The sequence below is a fragment of the Choloepus didactylus genome, chromosome 8, assembly GCF_015220235.1.
Source record: "Choloepus didactylus isolate mChoDid1 chromosome 8, mChoDid1.pri, whole genome shotgun sequence".
Lineage (NCBI taxonomy): Eukaryota > Metazoa > Chordata > Mammalia > Pilosa > Megalonychidae > Choloepus > Choloepus didactylus.
In genome coordinates, this window is record NC_051314.1 from 30417371 (window position 1) to 30445034 (window position 27664).

The 27664-nt window shown below is 38.6% G+C and overlaps 1 protein-coding gene across 20 annotated transcripts in view; it reads left to right on the forward strand.

Moving 5' to 3' along the window:
• The window catches only part of ANKS1B (ankyrin repeat and sterile alpha motif domain containing 1B), a 1210519-nt gene that overhangs the window by 878975 nt on the left and 303880 nt on the right, over positions 1 to 27664 (forward strand). For all 20 annotated transcript variants that reach the window (XM_037845547.1, XM_037845538.1, XM_037845540.1 and 17 more), the window contains one exon: positions 344 to 496. In XM_037845547.1, coding sequence (XP_037701475.1) covers positions 344 to 496 — 153 coding nt within the window. The remainder of the gene's footprint in view (positions 1 to 343; positions 497 to 27664) is intronic.

The window sequence follows — 27664 nt, forward strand, 5'->3', positions numbered from 1 at the left end:
AATTGAATATTGCTCGACTGACATCATTTTAAATTCTATCCAACAGAATTCAATGATGTCTGTAACAGAAATTTGACATATTTAGTTCTCTCAAATAGGGGGTTTATTTAGCAGCTAAATTGGAAATTTCTGGGTGTATTTTGAAAACTAATTTAGCATGAAAATTATTAATGATTTAGAATTGTGCACAAAGTATTTTTGTTTTTCTTCATTCCCTCATCCAGAAAGATCTGTTGCTTCGTGTCAGATAAATTCCCAAGTGATGAGCTGCATTCTGCTGTTGAAACACAAAGTAAACAGTTTAAATTAATCCTAATGCCTTTTTTTTTTTTTTAAATTACAGATGAGACCCATTGGTCATGATGGCTACCATCCCACCTCTGTGGCTGAGTGGCTGGATTCCATTGAGCTGGGCGACTACACCAAAGCCTTTCTAATTAATGGCTACACATCGATGGACCTGTTGAAAAAGATCTGGGAGGTTGAACTTATTAATGTAAGTTGGTCACTTAATGACACCTTAGCCATTCAACCTTTGATAAATGAAAGTCCTGTTATAGACTCCTGGTTCAAAATTGCTCTCTTCAACTCTTCATATTTTTTTCTTTCTTTATGACTGTTCGGACCTCCAAGAAGCATTTTTAGTTATGCCTTCTGTTTTTAATATACGTTTCTCTTGGCTCCATTCAACCTCCAGTCATTTTCTTTTGAAGTTTTGATGTGGGGAACTAGGAGGTAAAGAGAGGGCTCTCAGGATCTGTTATGTTATCTAAGAAAATCATCAAAGCATTATTGGGTTTTCTGTTTTAGGAAATTTTGTCAATATATGTTTAGGATATAAACAAATAAGCTTCCATTCTGATCTTTGCTCCTATTCATAGTTAAAGATTAATTTTATAATTTTTAGTTTTCTATCTCCATCTTATTGCCTTGTCTCTGTTCCTTAATTGCACATACAAGCTGCATGCTCAAAGAGATTGCTTTTGTACTTATTAAATACACTGCTGAAGTATCAAAATTTTATTTTTCAGAGATGATAATTAAACTTATGTTGTCTCTTTTATTCATGCACTTGGCATAGATTTCCTATAAGAAATGGCCAACATTTGTTTCTATATATTCAAGCCCAAAAATATCAACTAAATCTGCACTAAAGACTTTGCGAGTTTCTCATTTCATTTTTCCTGCTACTCTGTTTCTAATGGCATAAATGAAGAAAAAAGATGAAAAGATAACAAAACAATCATGCATTCAAATTATATTTGGCATTATGAACATTTATTTAAATGACATGAACAATCTTCTAGAGAATTTTTTAATTTTTAAAATTTAACTTCTAATGACTGAAAAAAATTTATAAACTGAAAGATAAAGTAAATAAATTTCTATTGGTTCAAAATTGCTCTCTTCTACTCTTCAGTCCACTTTCTCTCTAGAAGTCCAATCTGTTCATATCATGTCATTAATTATTTTAAATGATGCTTAGTATTTGTAACTAATTATTTGTTGTATAAAAAAGTCTTCCTTAAAAGACATCTTTTCTTGAACATCTTGTGGAAGCATTTCTTATACCTAAAAATCGCTTTAAATGGACAAATTCTTAGCTCCTTCTTCTAATTTGCCATAAGAAACTTTTGGCTTTCTATTAACAAAAGATATCATTATTTCAGAAGAAACTCACTCTGACTAAAAGCCTCTAGTTAATTCCTTTCACAGTCTGTGTGGCAATGGAACTGAAACTGCATTACTTTTGGTTGCATCAGGCCGAGATTTCAGTTCTTTACCAAGAACTTGACACTCATCTCACAGCTACTTTGTGCCATTTGTTAGAGGGGTATCTTCCACAGATCAGCCAAACCACCTTCCAAGTTGAGTTGCATTCCAGTTAATGCTATAGCTTGGCAAATATCTCTGTGAAACATCTTCTGAATGATATGGCTCCCGCTGAAGAACAGATACTTGCAGAAAGTAGCACAGGCTGTCTCTTTAAGAATTTTCCCTTTAGCTACAGTTACTCTAATAAAATCTGACTTCATTCAGGGAAGAAGTGTCTGTCCCAAGTGTTGCAAGCATAATATCAGACTTGGAAAACAGAGTCGCTGTGTTTTAGATCTTGAAGCCAGATTTCTCTGACCTGAAGTAAGATACCTGTGTCTACCACCAACCTGGTATGTTTCCCTTAAAGTAAACATTGAATTTAAAGATCCTTGGGACATCTTCATGGGAAAGTTCACACTCTTGATGAGGGGGCCTTAACTCTGCAGATTTATTTATTAATGACAAAACTTATCTGAACCGTTGGACTTGGAAATCAGAAAACAAAATCTTTATGCCAACTTGGGCTGCTACAGAGTATTCATTTGATGGTTTGGGGTTGTTGGGTTTTAAAAAGAGAGAAAGGCACAAAATTGTGCCTTCTGACTTAAAAAGCCTTTGACTAGTCTCAAGTTCAACACTTTTATTTGTCCCAATTAATAGGGGAAGGTATCCAAATTTGAGACAGTCTGATCTATAATATATGAGCCCAATAATCCTGTATTCAGTAGCCATAATTGTTGTTTTCTAGCCTAAAAGGAATGTATAATCACAATGATTCAGAGCTAAGCCTTTCAGCAAAGTTCACATCCTGAACCATTGTAATGAGTGACTAGTTTTAAGGAGACCAAATGGCTTTGGAAACTGTTATTCTATGGAAAGTAAAGCGAGACGTGTGGGTGTAGGCTGACTTTGATGCAGAGGTTTGCTGGTGGAGAAGAAGAAAGTATGATGAGGCTGACTGCTGATTTAATTATAAATAAACTTCAGAATCATTAAATAATATTGATTAAGCATCCAGTTTCACATGTTACCATGCTTGACATTAGACAGATACTAATATATTCTCTGTGAGTATGAGTTTGTTCAAAGCATTCCAATGAGAGAATAAAAACTATGCAAAATTGTGACTTGAAAAATACAAATATTTTTGCAATCGTAATCTTTCAGAAAGTCCCCAAAGATCTTTTTCTTGGTGGACTATGTTGTTACCTTTGAAAAACAAGATTATTTGAATAAACCAGTAGAGGTTTTTGTCACAAAGCTACCTAAGGAGTTGGGATGAGGGGAGTAGTGGGAATCCCATATCTCAATGTCAAAACATGCTGTACTGCCAATTTTACAGGTCATGTGTGTTTAGACTTAGAGAATGAAACATAGGCCAATAATTGTTCCTTTTATTCTTTCCTCGATGCTTTAAACTCAGAAGCTGAAATTGTACTGATAGCTCTGTTTTGCTCCTGTGTCCACCACTGTCATTTATAACACCATTAGTACTACTTTTACATTTGTGGTAGATATTTTAGTATTAAAATATGAATAACACCATTAGTACTACTTTTACATTTGTGGTAGATATTTTAGTATTAAAATACGAATAAGTGAGGAGAGATTGTCAAGCAAATTCTTCCCTCTGCAGATGTCAGCTGGATGAACCTCTAGCTTGAATTATAACCCCCTTCAAAAGCTTGTTAGGAGGATTAAAAACTGGTTAACGGTGCATAAGTACATGAATTTTGTTTTCAACTTAAGGCGTTCCTTGGGATTCCATACGGTAATACCAAGTCTGTATAACAGTTCCTACTGCTATTGACAACCTCAAAAGCCCTGCATGGGGGAAATTTTAAATAAAAGAACTACAGATTTTCTACATGAAATAAATGCATATGAGTAATATGAAATTAAAAATAACATATTCTTAGGAACCATGCAAATACCTTGTTATCCATTTTCTAGATGCAAAAAAAAAGTGTACTGAAAGTATGAAAAGCAATGTTAAACTACTTTCACCACTGTGTACCTACAAAGTGGATTGTGGTAATGCAAAATGGATTTGAACAGTATTCAATGTATCAATTTTTGACTCTCAATGTAGAACATATGATTAATTTCTTCCCATTGGCTTTACTACCTAAGGAAATAATTCCGGTAAAGAACCAATAATGAGTATGCATGAACAGAGTGATGAATGATGAAGCCTGTTTCCACATCTGTTTGGAAAACATAGACGGGCTGGGCCAAGCTGTTGTACATTTTGACTCTTCCTTGTAGCTCTCCACACTCAGGAAGAATTAACCTAAATTAGTCTCCTGACCATTGACCCTATGATGTTGCGGGAATCAATCCAAAATTAAGTTACTGGAAAATAAACTTTTCTTTGGATCTAATTGGATGTTCATTCTGGGATGTATGTATGTATTATATTTGAGGAAGGAAACAAGAAGGGAGACCAGGAAAGGGGCTGATGAATATAAAAATCTCAAAGACACTTAAAAACTGCTATTTTTTTAAAAAAGGCATCAAGCACTATAGTGTAAATTGAATCCCTAAATTTATGATAATTGTGATTGCCAGATTACTATAATGAAATAGCCCAGGATGAGATATTATTCAAGTTTTGAACATAGTTTTAAGGTCACAATTATATTTCCTTACAGATAAAATGGATCTTTCCAACATCTGCATTTTTATTTCCTCTGCCTATGCCAGATTATAGTGTCCTACAGTATTAAAAATGGTGAAAGTACCCACTGAATGGATAAAAAAATTCCATGCTTCAACACATTCTCAAATATTTGCTCATAAGGACAAAAATAATTTTAAAAACCTCACTAGAGTGACTGGTTGTTTTCCAAATGCCTTTCTGTAGAGGCAAATAAAATAACTAAGGTAGCAATACCCTTAAGTCTCCCATAAAAATAATTTCATATGTCCCGTGAAAATAATTTGGACTTATTTTTGCAACAATAAATTGATTAGAAGATCATTTGCTTCTTGCCTAATAGCTACTGAAACTATACTGAAATTGCTATTTCATTTAGAACTGTCAGATTTTTATTTCAATGTCATTCATTTAATTTCTACCTTTCCAGGGAAATGTTGCGATAATCCAATCATCCACAGATGTACTAGAAAATTTTCAAAGGAAATTTCTAATTTTGTGTTAAATCTTTTGTAATATGACTTTATTTGCTTTAAATGCTATAGTGATACTATTCCTATCACTATCAAATTTAGACTCATTACCTGCTTTGAAGTTCTTATTTCATGATGAGCATTATAAACTCACACTCCTACCTACCTTACCCTCACTGCTATAACTGCTATTAAATGCACACCCCAAAAATCTTTTTTGAACCGTGCTGCATGTGTGTGTGTGTGTGTGTTGTGTTGGATAAAGGCAAATGGTAATTTATGCTCACAACCAAGAAGACTAATCAGCAAATTCATAAATTGCAGGGGATGATGGGGAGGAGGGATGTTATAATTCCATTTCCAAACCAATTATTTTAAGTAAAAGGTTATGTCTCCAGTATAAGACATTAATAAATGAGGCAAATATTCATATTTCCACACGAGGGAGGGAGGCTGTATCAGTAAACATTTCAAATGTTAACAACTTTAATCAAAGCCAAAGGCTTTAACTAAATGACTAGATGTGAGTATTCAAATGTAGAACAAACCTCATAAATTTTCTGTAGATTAAAGCATTTCATTTATACCCGTATACTCAATGGATTATTAGAGTCTTAAACATTGCAACTAATGGTACATTGTCACACATGCTATGTGAAGCTTGCATATTGAACAAGCTAGACTTGGTGGAATACTAACAACTTTAGCACTGGGTGCTTCCCTGAGCTCATCACTCAGCATCTCCCCTCACTTCTCACCCAGCTTCCACAAATCATGTACACATTCAGCCCCATTCTGCTTAGGTCACTTCATCCCCTTGGTTGAGGTCTTCTTGAAGATCCCAGATAGCTTTCTTGCTGGGGGTCTTTTTGAAAACCATATATATTAAATAGATATACTTAAAACACAATAAAATGAACTTAAAAACTAAATGCTAAATACTAAACACCAAACTTAAACACTGACACTTGATTAGAAGCAACATAGCTTCCCTTTTGCATTTAAAGCCAACTTACACACTTTCAGTGCCTCAGAATCAATAGTGTATGGAATAGACATTATTAAAGTGTTTATATTGGAATTAGTAAACACACACTGCTTATACATACACACACACAAGAAAAAATGAAAGTAAACAGGCTATTTTGGCCAGAAAAGATAGTCTTGAACATTCAGCAGCAAATGAGCGTCATGAAGAACAAAAACCCTCTGATTACAGGCATTTGTAGTCCATCTATCTGCAAAAAGGACAGTCATGTTCTGATTCTCCAGAAATTTTTACCTTAAAATAGTTATTTTCATAGACATCTGGGTTTTTTCTTCCCACCCAGATTACATTCACTCTTTTTTTAAAAAATTGACTTTTATTTTTAAATAATTTCTAACTTACAAGACAAATGCAAAAATAATACAAAATCCCTACAAAAATAAAAGCATTCCAAATTTCCTTCTGAAGATCCCTCCTCCATGCCTTCCCCATGCCAGAACTGAACATATGACCTAGGCCTAAGCCAAGTATGGTATTCCAACCTCGATTCCCATCCCCAAGGGCTACAAAGTAATCTTCATCAGGCCCAGCTACAGAAGTTGGGGGTCCAGTGCAAAATGAAAATGCAGAGCCCCTTGTTCAAAAATTGTTAAGAATTTCAAGATGACAACAGAAGAAAGTTAAACCAAATTCAAGGCCCTTCTGAGCATGGGGCCCTGTGCAGCTGCACAGATTGCACATCCATAAGCCAGGCCTGCTCTTCATTCCTTTGTGTATATCCATATTTACATCTGGTGGCATTTTCCTTCTGCCTGAAGGAGTTCCTTTAACATTTTTTTAATAATGTGTGTCTGCTGGTAATGAATTCCCTCAGCTTTTGGGTCTGAAAAATACTTTACTGTACCTTCATTTCTGAAAGACATTTTTGCTGGGTATAGAATTTTGCATAATAGAGTTGTTTTTTCTTCAGTACTTCAAAGAATTTAATCCACTGCCCTTTCTTTTGCATTGTTTCTAACAATAATTCTGCCATCATCTTTTTTTCTGTTCTTCTGTACTTAATGGGTCTTTTTCTCCCCCTGCTCTGCTTAAGGTGTTCTCTTTATCACTGGTTTTGAGCAATTTTTTTATGATGTGATTTGATGTAGTTTTCTTCATGTTTCTTGTGTGTGAAGTTCTGGGAGCTTATCTGAAGTTTATAGATTTCCTTAATTTGGAGAATTTTGGGCCATTATTTCTCCAAATACTTTTTCTGCTCTCTGTCCCCACCCCTCTTTCCTTTGGAGACTCCAAATACATGTAAATTAGGCCATTTGGAATTGGACCACAGGCTCACTTATACACTATTCAGGGTGTTTGTGTTTTTTTAGTCACTCATTTAGATAGTTTCTACTGCTATGGCTTCAAGTCTACTAACATTTTTTTCTATAATATTTAATCTGCTGTTATTCTTGCTTGGTATATTTTTTTTCATCTCAGATTGTAGGTTTCATCTACAGAAGTTAGATTTGGGTCTTTTTTTTATATTTTTCATATATCTATTTAACATGTTCAGTCTTCCCTCTAGCTTTTTGAGTATGTGGAATACAGTTATAGCTGTTCTATTGTCCTTATTTGCTACTGTGTATGTCACACCTAGGTTGGTTTTGATTGACTGATTTTTCTCCTTATGGTCGGTAGGTCCTATTTTGTTTGGTTTTTGCATACTTGGTAATTTGGGTTTTGTGTTTTGTTTTGTTTTGTTTTGTTGCATATCACACCTTGTAAATTTTACCCTGTTGGGTGCTGGATATTTTTGTATTCTTATAAATATTCTTGAGCTTTGTTCTGGGACACAGTGAAGTTCCTTGGAAATACTTTAGTCTCTTTGGGGTCTTGCTTTTAAGATTTGTTAGGCAAAAACATAGCATAATTTAGTACATGGATAAGATTTCCCACTACCAAAGCAAGTCCCTTCTGTGTACTCTACCAATATCCTGTGAGTTTCAAGTTTTTTCCAGTCTAATTGGTGGGAACTATTTCCAGTCCTGTTTGAGCTCCATGTACTGATCTCTAATTTTTTAAGGATTTTTTAATCTGGCTATTTTAGTTGCCTTTGATGCTCAAGCAGAAACCATGGAATGGGTTGACTTAAACAATGGAAATTTATTCAGTCAGAGTTTTAAGGCCCTGAAAATGTCCAAATGAAGGCATCATCAAGGTGATGCTTTGTCCCTGAAGATGGTAGTATTCTGGGGCTGTCTGCCAATGATCTTTGGCTCCTCTGTCACATAACAAGGCACATGGTGGCATCTCCTGGTCTCTCCCTTCTCTTTTGGGTCCCCATTGATATAGCTTCTTGCTTTCTGTAGCTTTCTTTCCCTGTCTCAATTTCATTTCACTTATAAGGGACTCAAGTGATAGGATTCAGACCCATCTTGATTGAGGTCAGTTACACCGTAACTGAAGTAACCTCATCCAAAGGTCCTGCTTACAATTGATTCACACCCACAGGAATGGATTAAATTTAAGAACATGTTTTCTCTGGGGTACATACAGCTTCAAACCATCACACTGGCTTCAGATATTTTCCTAACATGTCATGTGATGATCTATACTCTCTTCTCCCTAGCCCTTTGCCCAGCAAACTCTAACCACTTTGTCTCTTAAACTCTCAGCTCCATATTCCCAACTCAGGCAGCCTCTGAGCCCCTTCTGGGTTCCTCCTCCCTAACCATGTTATAAACAAGGGCAATTGTAGGACTTATTCTGTTTGTTTCCCATCTCCTAGAGATCGCCTTCCTTCATTGTCTAATGCCTAATGTCTTAAAAACCATTGTTTCATATATTCTGTCTGGCTTTCAGTTATTTCAAGCAGGAGGGTAAATCTAATCCCTGTTACTCCATTGTAGCTAGAAGCAGAAGTCCATGCTATTTATTGTAGTCCCCAGGCCTAAACAATTGAATCAGAAATCTTTGGTGGTAGGACCAGGGCATCAGGAGTTTTGTAAAAGCTACACCCCCCACACAGACACAATGATTTTAATATGCATTCTAAGTTGAAAACCACTGCTGTAATCAGTGAGGAATTTTAATCAGGGGAACAACATGATGAGAAGCAGGAGATGAGCCAGAAACCTGTACACTTAAGCAGGAAGAGCTGACTGTGAGGGAAGAGCTGAGTCAGCCAGTTCTTCTTTATAGCTATTTCCAGCCGTGAATGTAGGAGGCGTGGCAGCAAAAAAAGTTGTATGCCTACATAGAACCTGAAGGTATCCCTGAATTAGAGGTCCTTAGATGTAGAGTCATTTTTTATAATTATAACCCATATCTCAAGAATAGGGTAAATTTTGGTCAATGTATTCCAAAGGAGGCAAGGATAAGTGTAATGTATTTTCAAAAATGCTTTTCAACAATGTCTGAAACTGTTACAGTTTGACCCTGGAAGGGCTAAGACTTGGTTATATGAAACTTTTACTTCCGATCTATAAAGTAAAGGGTAGGACACACAATGCATGACAGTGTTTCAAGTTCACCCTCTCTTCCTTCATCTTTGTGTCTTGGAATCAGATCAGCTGACATTGAATCCTGGATCTACTACTCAGTATGTGACCTTTTAAAAGTCACTTACCCTTTTTGAGCCTCAGTTTCCCATCTGTAAATAGAAGATAATAATATCTACCCTGCTGACTTCACAGGTTTCTTATGAGACAAAATCAAATGAGAACTTTTTTTTTTAATCTGTCCCTCTCTTTCCTCTCCCTATTTTATCTTTCTTTTGCCTCTATTTTTTTTCTTTCTCTCTCCCCTAGAGCCCTTTCCCAGAGTTAGGCTGGGAGCTGTCCAGCTGCCTCAGAGCATGTTTTTTGAAGTAACTTAATTGCCATTTGTTTCTTCCTTCCAGTACCTACCCATGGAAGCATAGATAGTCCTGTGTAATACACCAACTCTAATCTCCAGAACTACCGCCAAGCTTCTTTGTTTCCCCCCATTCCCAACACCAATCCCTTTTATCTGCCACAGCCTCTCAGCCTGCCAACTTTGCCCACCAGGTTTCATCTTTCCCCACCAGCACTGCCCACACTCTCATGGTTTTTTAGTCTTGGTCAGGTTTCTTTCCACAACAGGAGCAGGTGACTGCAAGAGGGAGAGACCCTGTTTTAGGCAGCGACATTCAGGTAGAAGCCACTGAGGGTCTTTCCCCTTTTCTTTCTGGCTATTTTTAGGTATAGAATTGCTAGTGTCTTTTTTCCCCAACTACATAAGCACTGACGCTCAGCACTGTGCCTCAGTATTGACCTTTGACCACTCAGTCCTCTTTATTATCGAAGCAGAGGTCTTTGGGGCAGGGCAGGATAGTGGCTCAGAAATTAGAAATGTGCTCATTCTCAATTTATCATCCATAAATTTATACCCTTTTGGAATCTGGTCCACAGTTTCAATCTGATGGGCCTGCAGCTGTGGGAATTTCTGGACACTTTCTGAAATAGTTTAGTATTTCCTTTTCATTGAAACTGCTCCTTTGAATGAGTAGTATTATGCATTATAATGTAATCAGTTAAATTTTTATTCTGTATTTTGCCCATATTTCTAATACGGTGTGAGACTTTTGTTTCTGTAAGCAATTTCTTCTAGAGATATTTACAGCAGAGCCTGTTGCTAAGGCAATCCAGTTATGCTGCTGTTAAACAGGTAAAAATGGTAAACTAGCTCTGTGCTTTTTGGAGCGTTGAGAGGGGAAATATGCTAATGGGTTGTTATATAGTGTAGAATTCAAAAAGGGAAAAGTACTCCATAAATGCAAATACATACCTTAAATGCAAATACAGTACTTTTACATGTTATTCTGATGGAAAATTCTTTGAGTCTTCCCCTGAGAGATCTGAGATCATACTAAAAAGATGAGCCTCTGACTTCTTAGAGGAAAAGGAAGCCAGAGGGGCCTTTTTTTGTTAGAAGAAAACTATTAAGAATTGTGAAGCCTGCATATGAGATACCATAGAAGAGATTGGCAGAAGTACAGATACAGGAGTAAATTGTAAAGGTTAACATTATCATCAAGATAGGTATACAAGATTAATGTTACAGTATGCCCATTATGGAAATAATTAGAAGCTTGGAAGGAGAGCTAAGGCAGGTGATTGTGTAGCTTAGCTTAGGATTTATATCTGCTTTACTGATGTTTAAGGTTGTTTTAGAGTTTGTTTAGCTATTTTAATAAAGAGGTACGTTAAATTGGAAATCTGTGGTCTCAACTTATTTTTGAACTCAAGTAACGAACTATTACCTTGAACCTCAAAAAGCAAGCAAATTTTATGCCTGGTACCCTGCCGCCACCTGGTGGCAGCATACCTAAAGTGCAAGGCAAGCTACTAAACCATAAAGCAATTTCTTAAATGCAGAAACTAACTACAAAACAGAAATTATCCAGTGCCAGTTTTATATCACTGTGTACTTCCAACATTAGTCTAATAAAGTATGAGCCAGGAAAGTTTTGTTTTTGTAAACATTCAGTCAAAACCAAATTCAAATACAATGAAAAACTGTTTAAGATTATGAAAAAACCTCTCTTCTGTGCATTCTACCTGTTAGATTAATTTGTGATAGCAGTAACCTTTTAAATGTGTATAGATATGTCTAATAGAGTCTTTCTTAACTTTGTATAAGTTATTTTATGGGATAATTATATTTCCTAAAATCTGAATATGATCTTTTTAAAAACAAACAAAAACTCCAATAAACTGTTACATAGTAGCTGTGGGGGAAATGTGATAAGTATTATAGTCTTTACCCTCCTAATGGGGCGTATAGTCACCTATACTAGCCATACGAGAAGAAGTATTAAAGGTGAACTAAATAAAAAAGTGGTCTCAACATCCCAATTCAGAACACAGCACCTTTTCCTTATTGGGCAGTGGGTGGTGGGGAGGAGAACAGGTGGAATGGATGGGGCAGTAGAGTGAGTGGGAAGCAGTGATGGTTAAAATCATGGGCTCTAGAAACAATCTTCCTGGGTTTTAATCCCAACTTTGCTTCTAATATTTCTACTACCTTGGGCAAGTCTCTTAACCTTCTCTAAGCTTCAAGTTCCTTGCCTCTAAAAACTGGATAGTAACATTATCTATCTTCTAGATAATATTTTTGACAGGATTAAATAAAATAATCCAATAAAGAATATTGCACAATGCTTTTCAAGCTGCATCCAATATTTATTTAAAGGAGGCCAAATAATGAGACAGCTTCCAAGGTCCTAAGATTTATGGCAATCGTTATCAGTTATCCATTGCCACAACAATGCTATGTAACAAACTGTCCCAAAACTCAATGGCTTAAAGCAATAAGCACTTGTTTAGCTCATGAGTCTGTGGTTCAGCTATTTAGGCTGGGCTGGGCTGAACCAATTCTTCTGGTCTCAGTTGCCTGCATCACATCTGACAGTTGACTCTGGCCTGCAGGGGTATGAGATGCAACTGACCCAGGATGTTCTCTGCTGAGACAGCTGGGGCAACTTGGCTCTACTCCGTTCCAGGCATGCTCTTATGGCAAAGACAGAGAAGCAAGAGAGAAACAAACAAACAAAAAAATGTGCCAGCACTCTTTATAGCTTCTGCTTGCATAGTATCTGTTAACCTCCCATTGGCCAAAGGAAGCTATTTGGCAAAGTCAGAATCAAGTTGGGAGGGAGAAGATATATTTCACCTCTTGAGTGGAGGAGTTGCACATTCACATGGTAAATGGCTTGGATGCGGGGAAGGTTAAAGAATTGGAGCTAATTAGTCCACCACAGAAGAGAAGCTTTGTTTAGAGAAAGGGAGAGAGAATTCTGAAATTCTCTGGATGATCTTATCATTGTTTCTAAGCCGTGAGTCAGAATATGTAAAATCAAAACCATCTCAGATTTTCTGAGATGTGCTACCAAAGTATAGAGCCCCACAGGAAAAAAAAAGACCTGGGTGGGATACTGAACTAAGGACTTAAATGTATGGAAAACTGGGGGATAGGAACTCCCACCCAAGATTCAATATTGAAAGGATAATAACATAGGTGACAAATACATTGTATGATAATGGAATTGCTGGTCTATAAAAAGCTGAAAAATATTTAATGAATTAACTGACCACCAAATTAAATTATTTTAGAAAGTTGAACTCTAAAGTATTTGTCTAATAGAGAGTCATTTTCATGCCTTGTTCAAATATTTTTGCACATCAAACTCTGGGTTCAAAGTGGGTATGCAACAAATATTTTTTTAATTGAATCTGTCTCATTGCATAAATTGACTCCTCTAGACAGGCATGGGGAATAACAATAATAATCACAATTAATAGGAGTTTTAGTACCTCCTCCTCTTCCCTTTCGTTAAAAGTAAATCTTGTTCAAGATTTTGTCTTCAGACCTCCTTTCCCTAATGGTATGTGTCATTGATTGAACTATGTACCCCCTCAAAAGACATGTTCTTAATCTTAATCTGTGTTCCTGTGGGTGTGAACTTATTTGTAAATAGGACCCTTTGAAGATGTATTGTCAATTAAGGTATAGACTCGTTTGTGAATAGAACGTTTGAAGAGGCTAAACTGAATCAGGATGGGCCTTAATCAATATTACTGGAGGCCTTATTAAAAAAAACTAGAGTCATAGAAAGACACAGACAGAAATCAAGGACATTGTAGCACAGATACAAACCAAGTAACCCCAAGGATTGCAGCAAGTCAGCACAAGTATGCTACAGAAAACACAGCCATACCAATGGCTTCAGGTTGGACTTCTGGCCTCTAACACCATGAGCCATAAATTGTTGTTTAAGCCAACCATTGTGTATTTGTCATAGCAGCATAGCAAGCTAAGACAGTATGTTTTTGGGCAATATCATCCATGTAAAGAATCTGCCTGGCATCTTCAAGTAGATGGCTGCCAAGTACACATCTATGACTTCTCTCTTGAGGTCCAGGCTCTCAGTCCCCCATATCACCTCAAGGTCACTGTCTCCCCCACAGAGGAGCAAACTCGCTCTTTCCTTTGCATTCTCTCCTTCAGTGAAGAAGAGGTGCTCTGGAGTGATGGAGGAAACTATGGGCTCTGGCATCCAGCTGCCAGAATTTGAAAATGGGCTCTTCCTTTGTAATCATGATGGTTGTTAACCACTGTCAGCTCCATCAGGGCGTGAACATATTTTGTTCACTTCTGTATCCACAGCTCCCAGAACAGTGCTTAGCACACTATAAGTGACAGTGAATATTTGCTGATTGACCTAAGGACACTTATGTGTGAGGCAGTGTTCTAAGTGCTTCAGTATATTGGCATATTTCATCTCAACTTAGCCCTATGGGATGTGCATGTAGCTATTCCCATTTTGCAGATGAAGTAGCATCTGAAGAGAACTGGTTGAATTTTGATGAGAAAAGTCACCAGTCCTGCTACTTTACCATCCCAAGTGTCTTGTACCATGATAGGTGGACTAGGCTGGCCTTGAAACAGACACTTCTAACAGCAAAATGAAAATCCACAATCTTTTCCCTCATGCTCTAAGCCTTACAGAAAAATTTCCCATTAGTGATCATGGTGGCTGCCTTAGGTAGTTCCATTTCTTCCCCATGGCAGCCACTGGATATCACATGTTGCTCAAGGTGAACACTGGTGTGATTTATGGGGCGCACTGCTATAAATGATCACACTACTGCACACACCTACACATATGCACACACATACATGCACACACATACACACAGAAAGAGCCAGCCCTATCACTTTTACCACCTCCTAGATGCAAAAAAAAAAAAAACAAAAACAAAAACTGAGATACCTATTTCTCTTCAGAAATTGTACTAAAGAAGGAAAAAAAAAACCCTGTGCCTCTACCTAATTCATCTCCTGTTCCTTGGGAGCCTAGAGAACTAGGATGAAATAGAAAGGCTTTCTTAGACTTTTTCCTAAAAATAAATGCATAGAGAAATAGATCAGGTATTTCCTTGCAGCTGGCTGTGGCAGAGAAAGGGCAAGTTACAGTGTAAATGCCACCAGAGAGAACTAAGTCTACTGGTCATTTCCACTTACCGTGAAATACTGTGATCAGATAATCAGCTGACATATAACTTCACCAAAAAGTGCAGACTTTGGTTCTTTGAGTGTAACGAAGGGAGGAGGGGGTTTAGATCAAATTTAGCAATACAGAGACGTGCCAAAGGGAAAGCTGGCTTGGGTGGACTGCTTCGCCATAAAGCAGGGCAGCAGAGTTAAGAAGCTGGACTTAAAGTTAGATGGTCCTAATTCAGGTTCTGTCCAAGTGTCCCAGCTGCTGAGACAAACACCATGCAATGTGTTGGTTTAAACAGCAGGAATGTATTGGCTCACAGTTTTGAGGCTAGGAGGGTTCAAACTTGAAGTGTCAGCAAGGCAATGCTTTCTCCCTGAAGACTGTGGCTTTCTGGCGCTGACTCCAGCCATCTTTGATCCTTGACTTTTCTATCACATACAATCCACATGACAACATCCTCACCTTTCTCTTCCGAGTTCCATTCACTTCCAGCTTCCATCTCCTCCTTGTGGCTTTCTCTCTGACCTCCTCTATAATGCCTCCAGTAACAGGATTAAGACCCATCCTGAGTCAGGTGGCCACACGTGTTAACTAAAAATAACATCTCCAAAAGGTCCTATTTGCAGTGAGTTCACACCCACAGGAATGGATTATGATTAAGAACATTTGTTTTTGGGGTACATACTGCAATCAACAACAGGTTCCTTACTTCCTCCTGGCAGGACTTTTAACCTTTATAACAGCCTTATATTAGTTGGGTTCATCTTATAACTTTTATCCCCCACTCCCAGCAGATAGCAAACTCCTTGAGGCCCTGACCTCAGAAGGCTCTATCGTATATCCACCCCCAGTGCCCTTTACAAAGCAGATGCTTAAAAATGTTCAGTGACTGCATTTCTACCAGGGGGTAAGTGAGGAAAAGAATGCCACTGAAGGAGCCATAGGGAAATAAGGTCATCAGAGACAAATGTCACCTTCTTGACAGTGGAGGGTCTAGAACACGGTCTCAGGGCCACTGCCACTGGCTGGTAATGCCCACCATGTCAGGTAAAAATGCTTAAGTTGAAATACAGACTAACTGATGTAAGTATTTATGAAAGCCTCAGTTCAGCTGGAAATGGTTTAACTAAGGATCTGATATATAAAGAGGTATATGCAGTATTCATGTTGAATGGGAATATTTATTGAACATCTACTATATGCCAGACACTGTTCTAGGCTCTAGAAATACAGTGGGAAATAAAACCAACACAGCCCCTAATCTCATAAAGCTTACATTCTAGAGAGAGGGACAGACAATAAACAGGTAACGAGTAAACGTATCATATGTGATAGTGGCCCATGCTATGAAGAAGCATAGCACAGGGTGAGAGAACACAGTGTGACTGGATCTTAGAGAGGGTGGTCAGAAACAGTGCCTATGAGGAGGTGGCACTTGAGCAGAGACCTGAATGAAATGAGAGACTAAACCATGCAAGGATCAGCATTCCAGGCTGAGGGAACAGCAAGTGCGAAGACCCTAAAGCAAAACAGCAGGGCAGCCAGCATGGCTATAACAGTGTGAGTAAGGGGCAAGACTGGTAGTAAGGATGTCAAACATGTAGCCAAGGACCAGTTATTAACGGCTATGGAAAGGATGTTGAATTTTATTCTAAATGTGAGTGTAAGCCATTAGAGGGTTTTGAGTAGGAAAGTGATGGGGTTGGATTTAGGTTTTAAAGGCTCATTTTGGCTGCTGTGGGAAGAATAGACCATGGGGGTTGATGAGCGAAGAGGGAAAATCTAGTTGGGAGGCTCTCCCAGGAGTCAGGGCAATAGATGCTGGGGCCTGGACTAAAGTGGTTGTGGTGAAGAATGTGAGAAATTATGATTCAGGATTTATAATGAAAATAGAGCTGATGGTATTTGCTGATGAATTAGATATTGGTGGTAAGAGAGGAACAGAGGATAAGTCAGTGGGTTTTGGCCTGAGTTATTTCTTGAGATTGAGGATATTAGGGAAAAAAAAATTTAGGGAGAGGAATCAAGAGTTATATTTTGTACATGGTAAGTTTGAGCTACATGTGAAACATTCGAGTGGAAATGTTTATAAGCAAATGTCTAGAGCTTGAAGTAACATTTGTAGCCCTTCTTTGCATTTAAGACAAACAACACTACAGTCATGATCCAGGGCTGAGGGAAAACCAATGTGTGACCAAAACCATTTCTGCACTGTGCACTCTACAGAAATTTTATACTTTCATGCAAAAGCCTTTTCTCTTTCCAAACCACTATTACAACAAACACACACCCTGGGGCTTTGTCAGAAAGGTGGGCCCTTCTCCATGGCCACACACCAGGCAGCTCGTCCTCAGCTTTTGATCTGCTATCTGTCTAGGAACTGACTGCCTCTTTAAGACAGTCTCCTTGAGTAGAAATACGAGAATGACTGGAGTCCCTAAGAAACTGCACAGGCTTCACACACAGTGATTGACAACCTGCCCACAGCAGGGGTGTGAATTATTCCATCGCTTTCCAGCTGACTCTCTTCCCAATCTGCCATTTCTCAATGATCTTACGGGGAAAAAATATCCTCAGGGCCTTTAGCCCTGACTTCAAAAATCAGACATTAAAACACAGTGACCAAGTAAATAGCCAGGAACTGTCTGGAACAACAGTTTGGGGGATTTCCATGAGCAGATAATAGATGGAGGTGGCCTAAGGGTACATCATCAGGTGAATGGAATGGTGAACTGTGGTGAGTACATACAACAGAAAATTGAGCAGCTGCAAGAAGGAATGAAGTCATGAGGCATGCAACTAGGTGAATGAAACTTGAGGACATTATGTTGAGTGAAATAAGCCAGAAACAAAAGAACAAATACTGTAAGCCCACACTAATATAAACTAACTATAATAAGCAAATGCTGAGAATTGAATTCGAGAGCATAGGTTATCAGGGGATAGAACATGGGCAGAGATTAGGCAATCGATGATGCAGGAATTTGGAATGGCCAATGAGGCTTTTTGTAAAGGTTTCTGGATTATAAGTTCTTACAGCAGTCACATTGATTCCTGAGTTTCAACTGTTATTTACAAGATGTTCATTTGGTACAAAATTTATATTCTCTGTAGCACACTATCTAATTTAACCTTTATGGTCAGTTTATTTAAACAACTTAGTTACATGGAACCTAGAATAGGGAATGAAATATTGCTATTCTGTACAGGTTAATGCAATACCCTGATACATCCCAGAGTATTTAGGGCAGAAAATAAAAAAGCATTTGCAAAGTCCACTTGAGGGACTAGGGAAAAATGTGGAAATATTAAACTTCCCCGTCTTGGGAATTCCTGATATTCTAGCAAGCATTAGGGACTACCAATTTAATAACTCATGCCCTCAATCTTGGGGCTTGCCCTTATGAAACTTGTTCCTGCAAAGGAGAAGCTAAGCCAATGTATAATTATGCCTTAGAGTTGCCCCCAGAGAACTTCTTTTGTTGCTCAGATGTAGCCTCTCTCTCCCAGCCAACTCTGTAAATAAACTCACTACCCTTTCCCCTACATGGGACATGACTCTCAGGGGTGTAAATCTCCCTGGCCATGTGGGACATGACTGCCAGGGATAAGCCTGACCCTGACATCGTGGGATTGAGAATGCCTTCTTGACCAAAGGGGGGAAAAGAAATGAAACAAAATAAAGTTTCTTTGGCTAAGAGATTTCAAACAGAGTCAAGAGGTCATTTTGGAGGTTATTCCTATGTGGTATTTGGATATTTCTTTTTAGTTTCTAGTGTATTAGAATAGCTAGAAGGAAATACATGAATCTGTTGAACTGTAATCCAGTAGACTTCATTCTTAATGATGATTGTATAACTATATAGCTTTAATCATGTGACCATATGATTGTGAAAACCTTATGATTGACACTTCCTTTATCCAGTGTGTGTGCAGATGAGTAATCAAATAAAGACAAAAAATATATAAATAATAGGGGGAATAAAGGATATGGGTTGCTTTGGGTGTTCTTTTTTATTTTTATTTTTATTTATTTTTTATTTTTTTGGAGTAATGAAAATTTCTAAAAATGATTGTGGCAATGAATGCACAAGTACATGATGATACTGTGAGCCACTGATTGTATACTTTGGATGGATTATGTGGTATGTGAATACAACTCAATAAAATTGCATTTTAAAAAAACCACAGTGAACTTCTTAAATTGAATTTAAAATAATTGCCTAAGTAAAATTATTGTATTTTTCATTAAGACCACTTATTTCACAATCATCTGCCTATGCTCTGCAGTTTTCCAGGTACTTAGATGCTTTTGACCAAATTTGGTTTGTCACCAAAGGTATCAAGTTGCCCTCAGAATGTTTTGCTCAGCCTCCCATAGACTTGAGACAGAATGGTGAGCAATCAGTTTTCAAATGGAGAAATTGTTGGTAATGTGTAAATAGACTTCAGAGACATTTGGAATATAATAGGATAAGTGGGGTCTCAAATTTGCTCATCTCTAGTAATCTGAAGACAATTGTCGTCTCTGTCTGACTCTATCTCAATGAATCTAAAGTATGTTCTATCATAAGGTGTATCCCTTATTAAGAAAACAAGTGCCTACAATTAAACTATGACATAGTGCTTTAAGGTAATCTGTCCAATACATAAACCTCTCCCAACAGCCTCACTCAGCTTTAACAACTTTCATTTAGATGGTTTTATCAGTTTCTCTTGCCTTCACTGAGTTCCTTGGCATATAATATGCAGTCTTTTCATGTATCTCAGTAACGACACATAATATGGCTTCATCCACTCCCGGTTATCATCCTGGCTTCAGTCCCAAAGATCATGCTGCTACTTTGCAAGAAAATGTGTAATTGCAGACTCTTCTCCAATATCTAATTACCCATCTCCCTACTCTATGTATACCTTTCTAAGTATCAAATAACAATTCATACTAATGCCAAATCATAATGTCATCTTCTAAATACATTTTAAAGGAAATCAACAGCATCCATAGATTTAAAGTGATGATAATGTGACCAGCTTAGACCACATGTGTGTGCACAGGTGATGACCCCCATGTCACAGCACTCTTGAGGCTCTGTGATTGTAGATGCCTTATTCCAGAGATGGTAAAGGGGGGAAAGGTGTGTGTCAATGAAATAAGATAGATTAGAATCAATGAAATGCATCCTAGGCAAGGCATTGTGGGAGCAAACAAATGAATAAAACTGTTCAGGTCCTCAGTTAATATCTTCTTTTTGTTCAGGGGAAAAAAAAAAAGTCTCCCATTCATAGTCATTTTCATAGATATAAGATGATATTATGCTCACATACCAGGAGAGTAATTAGATTCTGTCAGGATAGGGCGAAAAAAATGAAGGAACTGACTTTTTTGTCATGGTGGTTGTCAGGGATTGACATTGCTGACTTATGCCACTGAAGTCACTCCTACATTTCCTGCTTTGAAATCACTGCCCACATACTGGAATCACTGTGCACGTACGGAAACTATCAAACTATCACCCCCATGCATTGGAGGTGTGGGCTCTATGAGATTGGAACTCTCAAACAAGACAACTCCAAAGCCCATTTGGGACATCAGTGCAGCTGGGAGGTTGGGAGAGCAGTTGTTAGAATCGACAGGCTGTCTGTGTCAGGACACGCCTGAGCAGTTTTCCCAGTGGGACCTGGGCTCCTTTCAGACCAGAACAGAAAGGCCAGAAACCTTCCCCTTCTGCAAGCCTAGCCATCACAACTTGCTTATCATCAAACCCAGTTGCCTTTTCCACTTCTTCCTGGAATGATCTTGCTCTGATTCTAGACTGGATGTCAGCAGACTCTTTGCAAACTTCAAACCCATTCCTACCTCGGGACCTTTATACACTTGCTGTTCCCTCTGGCTGGATCACTTTTCTGCTTCTGCATCTCGTTCCTTCATCATCATATCAGCTCAGACTTCACCTCTTGAGGTCAAGGTCTAACTTGGCCACCCAAACTAAAGTAGAATCTCCCCAATCGCCACCAGTTTCTATCACATTACCCACAATGTTTGTTTGTTTTTATAGTTCTTATAAAAGTAATAGCTCTTATCACTATCTGAAATCTCTTCATTCAGGTGATTTCACCTGTCTACCTGTAAATGGCCAGTTTCCCTCACTAGAATGTACACTCACCTCTGCACTCCCAACACCTGGAACACATAGTAGATGTTCAATAAATACACGACCAATGAATGAATGGCTAAACTCAAGTTGATTCCTTTCTTATCAGTAGTGTCTTAATATTTGATTTAATATCTTGCTCCCCTCCAACCCCCCACTTCTTCTTGTCTGTCTTTTATGGATAAGACTTCACATTTATGTGACTCTTTGACTCCTTCAACTGAAGTGTTCAATTTTCTTTTCTTGAAAACGACCCAGAGCTGTAGACTCCAGATGCCACTCTGGTCTCTGCCCTGGCTCTTTCCCATATGCAGGCCCCCTTGACAAGCATCATTCTTCTCTCTTCCCATTGCTGCTTTGTCTGACTGCAAAGTATGGGGTGACCATTACTGACGTGCCTGTGAATGTCCAAATGGGCAGCAGCAGCAGCTGGGATGAGCTCTGACAAAGCAGCTGCCAAAAGGCTGCTAGATCCTCTCTCCTCCCTTCCATGACTGCCAGTGTTGACTCAGCAACCAAGGTTCTTCCCAAAGAACTAGAAGCCGAGGAATTTAGTGCTTCTCTAGGACATACACATCTTTACTGCTGAAGCTCTTCCTAATAATGAGAATCACTAGTAGTGTATATTGGTTTTCTACTCTGTGAATGGGAGCTCTAAAAATTTATTTAAAAGCTCCTGACTTGTGGAGGTTGTAGTCTGGTGATAGTCAACCACAGGAGTCTGTTTTTGCTCTGATTATTACCAGTAATGTGTTTGTGTGTGTGTGTGTGTGTGTGCACATGCATGAAAGAGTTGAAGCAACAGTGATACTAGTTATATTTGTAAATGATTTGAGTCTTTCAGAGTGATCAGGAGAGAAATATTCTGTAAATATTTGGCTCTACCACCCTGGAGTATAAATGGCACATTACTTTAAAATATTACACACCAAGACTACTCAACTATAAGCTTGCAGGAGAGGAACATGTCTAATATACCCTTATGTTCCCATAATGATATTTGATTCAATAAATGAATGAGTAGATTGAATAAATGAAGAAGGCAACTATTAATACTAGTCTAGGTCAGTTTTTAACTCTCATTATTCATAAGAATCACTTTAGGAGCTTTTAAAAAGTACAGATACCCAGGCCCATCCCCAGATATCTGGATTCAACAGGCTGGAGTGGAGCCTAGACATACATTTTCTTTTAAGATACCCAGGTGAATATAATGTGGAGGCAGGGTTAAAAACCACTAGTCTGTGACATCGTGGGATTGAGAACATCTTCTTGACCAAAAGTGGGAAGCAAAATGAAGCAAAATAAAGTTTCAGTGGCTGAGAGATTCCAAATGGAGCCGAGAGGTCACTCTGGTGGACATTCTTATGCACTATATAGATAACACTTTTTAGGTTTTAATGCATTGGAATAGCTGGAAGTAAATACCTGAAACTATCAAACTTCAACCCAGTGGCCTTGACTCTTGCAGGAATTGTGTAACCATGTAGCTTATAAGGGTGACAGTGTGATTGTGAAAGCCTTATGGATCACACTCCCTTTATCCAGTGTATGGATAAATGTGTAGAAAAATGGGGACAAAAAACTAAATGAAAAATGGGGGGGGGGCGATGATTTGGGTGTTCTTTTCTACTTTTATTTTTTTATTCTTAATTTCACTTTTTCTGGTACCAGGAAAATGTTCAAAAAATAGATTGAGGTGATGAATGCATAATTATATGATGGTACTGTGAACAATTGATTGTACACTTTGGATGATTGTGTGGTATGTGAATATATCTCAGTAAAATTGTATTTAAAAAAGATAAATAAAAATAAATTAGCTAGGAAAAACCATTGGCCTGGGTATAAAGTAATTCTTGCTCTAAAAATAATCATATTCATAATCATAATAAAATAATAATAATAATAATCCAGTCCATGTTAAAAGCTGTGGTTAATGAGTCATAAGAAATGTTTTGCCTGGATGATATTAAGCCTAGATAAATATTTTACTGCCATGTGTACTTACTTATTTTAAATCATCTATTCCTTGCCTTAACCTGAAAATTAAAGACTAGGTGGCAAATTAAAAAGTAATTCTTTAAAATATGAAATCAAACATGTATTTCCAGAAATGGCATTAAATGCTGATCGAACACAAATTACCATACACACTTTCACACAGATTTTAAAAATTCAAAGTTAATGAGATCCAACAAAACAAAATGTCAAAACAGAATAGTTTTTCTAGGATAAAAAGGAAGATAATTGTCATGAATTGAATAGTGGCCCCCCCAAAAGATATATTCATTTGGAACCTGTGAATGTGATCTTATATGGGAAAAGGGTCTTTGCAGATGTAATTAAATTAGGATCTCAAGATGAGATCCTCCTAGATTATCTGGGCAGTCCTTATAAATGTACTTGCACAAAGAGGAGAAGATGCAGTCAAAAGAAGAAAAGACAAGCGGAGACCATGTGAACACAGAGGCAGAGGTTGGAGCTATGCTGTCACAAGCCAAGAAACTCCTGAACTCACCAGAATCTGAGAGAGGCTGGAAAGGATTGTCCTCTAAAGCCTTCAGATGGAGTGAGTCCATAAAACTCGAACCTACCCAGTCTCCCCTTCCACCCCACTCCCAAGGAAGTCCTTGGGATGGAGGTCTGCTCTGGACACCCCAAAGAGCTCCTGGTATCTCAGCCCTTTTTCTAAACCTCAGATTTCTGCTCATGAGCAACAGATATTTGGAAACTACCGTTTGCCTCTGTTTAGGTATCTCCAGCAGCATTCAGCCCATGTTGGGCCATTGTGGCAGAAGTAGTTGGACAGGAGAAGAAGAGGGTGAGAAGTATCCTGGTGCCGAGGCTTGGGCTGCCTGGGCAGTCCAAGGTGAAGCAGGGCTTCCTGGCTGACCCAGGGCAGGGCTCCCAGGTTCGTGCCCTTGCCCCATGTTCTCCCCTTTGTCTTTCCTCCCCTTCTCTGGGCAATAGGGGAAGCAACTTCCCCATTTATTTCTGCCACCCCTCTGTTCCCACAGGTGGTAGCACTGCATGGCAAAGGCAGGTGTGACACAGCATCACATAGTTTAACATTTTTATTGTTCTGAGCACCAATGAAGCAATTTTGCTAAAGTTAGAATTTTGGAAAATTACCTGGGCCTCAGCTAAAATCACTCCCAGCCTCTGTCAAGTTCATCTGGGTCTCCACCCTTTCCAAGTGCTCCCAGGACTTGGGGGTCGGGTGATGGGGTACAGAAGATATGCTAAAGCCTCCTGGGGTGCACAAGCCAGGAGAGTCCTGAATTTGGGTTTCTCAAATGTTGTTGTATAATAATCTCTCCCTACTCCCTCACCCCCCAAGTTCCCTTCTGCCTTCCTCATGTTTAATAATCTGGGAATTTTGACTATACAGAGGAAATTAAATAATTTAATTTTTAAGACACATGATGAACAGGGCTCAATCATACAAAAACAAACGCACTCACATTATTTGTTTTAGAACGGTGCATACATTATATTCCTCCTATAAAACCAGCTTTGATTAAAAATCACTAGTTTCAAAGATCAGTCTCTGATTTTGAAGATGAACCAAGATACACACCATATGATTCTAAAGTCTGTTTTAGCCATTTTGTACAATTGCTACCTTATTGGGCTATGGTATATATATATATTTTTAAAGAACACTGATGAGGGGCACCATCTGGTGTTAATCTACATTCAACCAGAGAGCTGGCTTCCTCCTCATTCTCCCCAAAACCTTTGGCCAAAAATTCTAATTGTAAAGACTGAAAGGATCTGGTGATATTTCATAATCAGGCTTGGTAATTGGAGGTAACAAAAGCAGTTTCCGACTTCTCACCTCCAGAACCAAAAGATAATAAATTTCTGTTGTTTTAAGCCACCCAGTTAGTGGTAATTTGTTATAGTAGCCCTAAGAAACTAATACAATAATATTCTTCAAAGTACCAAGCTTTGTTTGATTATTAGAGTAATGTTCTTATTTGGGACTTGAATCAAGAATGCTTTCAGCTTCGAGTGACCAAATATCTGAGTAACCATGCTCTAAGCAGTACAGACATGTATTGTCTCACTTAACAAAAGGCCTGGAAGTGGGCGGTTGCTCAGTAGTGCCATGTAGGACCAAAACACTTTCTGACTTTTTGCTCTGCTTTTCTGTGATGGCATTTTGTCCTCATGCCTTCATGCTTTTTGCCTCATGATTATAAGGTGGCTGCAGCTGCTTCAGGCATTGCATACACATTCATGAATGGAAGAAGAGGAAAGGGAGCAATACAAGAGTTACACGTTCCTTTTATCAGGAAATCAAAAGCTTTTCCAGAAACTTTCCAGCAGTCTCAGGTTTACACCTCATTGGCCAGACTGTGTCCCATAGCCACTCCCCAACTTCAAGGTAGACTGGGAAATTGTATATTAGATTTTTCTGGCCTCTATAGGAGAAATCAGGCAAAGGGAGAAGGAAGTGGAATGGATTTTGGATTAACCAACTGACAGTGTCACCACAAAGCTATAGAAACCATCTTCAGAGAATGGGGGGTCCTCTTGAAAGGTCTCATACTATTTATCAATAATATGCTATTGAATGATAAAATCCTCAAACCCTGAGTTCCTAGGTGCATCATGGACAACTAGAGAACAAATAATATATATATATATATGTGTGTGTGTGTGTGTGTGTGTGTGTGTATATATATATATATATATATATGTATGTTTTGTTTTGTTTTACTTGGAATCAGTTTGACTTAGAAAATTCCTAGAAGGTATAGAATGATTTCCAAACTTTCCCTGTAACTCCATCAGACTTTCAATTATCCAAATAGTTTTCTTCATAGAAACATGCATTTTAGGTTAAGAACACCAGAAAAAGAGTAAAATTTTGAAATTTCTTCAAAAGATCAAAACAGAAAAGAAATGAAAAGAAAGTAGGAATATTTCAATTTGTGACTATTTTTATTCCACCTTCGTTCCACTGATTTTGTTCTCGCCTTGACCCTTCTTACAGATGGGTAATCTAGGATAGAGGGATACACAAAGAGGAATGCCAAAAGGTTGGAGACAGATTTTTATCTTTGTTACTTTGTAACCTCAAAATGACCCTTCTTTGCATCACTATAATCATAAGTCAGTGAAAGTTGGTGGAGGTTGGTGGAGGCTGATCAGCTCAATAGTCATTTTCCATCTGCCTCCTGTGTGCCAAGCACTATGCTAGGTGCTGGAAAGACACTGGTGAGTAGGACCCAGGTCTTACCTTTGAGAGCTCTTTACTGATGGGGAGGTGAGAGAATAAAGAGTTGCAATATACTACAGTAAGTGCCATGTGCAGGGTTTGCACAGGGGTGCACACAACAGGGACCTTGAAATGAGCCTAGAGCTGAGGAAAGGGGTCGAGAGCTTCCTGGAGGACACGCACAGTATACAAAGAGAAGGAGGACCCTGCTTGGTTGGGAGGAAGTACTTGAACTCCTTTCTTATAGCTGAGGAGGGGGAGAGAAGGCACCAGGGTAGACAGAGGAGAAAGGGAGGGCAGGGGGCTGTTGGCCCCACACACAAGTACCCAGACCCAAATGGAAATGCCAGAAACAGCACATGTACAAGCAGCAGCCACCCCCCCACCTTCACCACGGCCCTAGCAGCATGAGACACTTATCTCCTCCTACAACCCAGGCTGCAGCAGCTTCTTCAAGCCCCTGCCCATGACAGAGGAGAGAGTAGGCTGCCTGCACTGCAACTGCGGTGCCCTTTGAAGTGTGCCCAGGCAAAAAACGGCAGAGGCACCCGACCTCACAAAACAGGAGCCAGCAGTCATGGTGAGACCTGGTAGAAAAGCCAGAGGGACTGGAAACAACCTACAGTTCCCCAAAACTTACCCCAGGCAGATAGCCAGGATGCATTCCTGTTACTTAAACATTTTAATAATGCTTTATAGTTGACAAAACTTCCACATATGTTAGATCACCATTTCTTTATACCAGTCCATTGAGGTAGAATTATCATCCCCATTTTACAGCAGAGGAGGTTGAGGCACAAAAAGAAATCCATTCATATTCACATGTTAAAAACATGGTAGAGCTAGAACACAAGCCTGGATCTATTCGAATCCAAGTCTTTTTCCATAGAGTCCTCGGGGTCCTTTCTTTTTAATCCAACTATGTCATGTTTAACACTGTCTTCTCCCAGAATTTCTGTTGAACTTTAAGTACACCTCACACTTATGGGATTCTTGCCAAATATTGAACAGCTATCCTTGTTAAGCATGGTTGTTAGGTTTCTGTTGAAAAACCTTCCTTAATTCCATGTTTTATTAATCTACCTGCTGTAGAAGATGATTGCCTTCCCCATTACTTGTCCTGATACGTGCATGTACTTCACTGTTGATTGTACTGTTGAATAAGTGCAGGGAGAAAAAGGAAACTGGGTTCCAAAGCATCAGCAATTTACCTTCGTACGTAGGTAACCTCATAAAGCTGCATCCAGCACAGTTCTGACAACTTCCTCTGCATTATCACCACCTCCTGCTTCTCCTTGGGGATCAAGTGGGTGGTAATGGCCTTCCCCAGT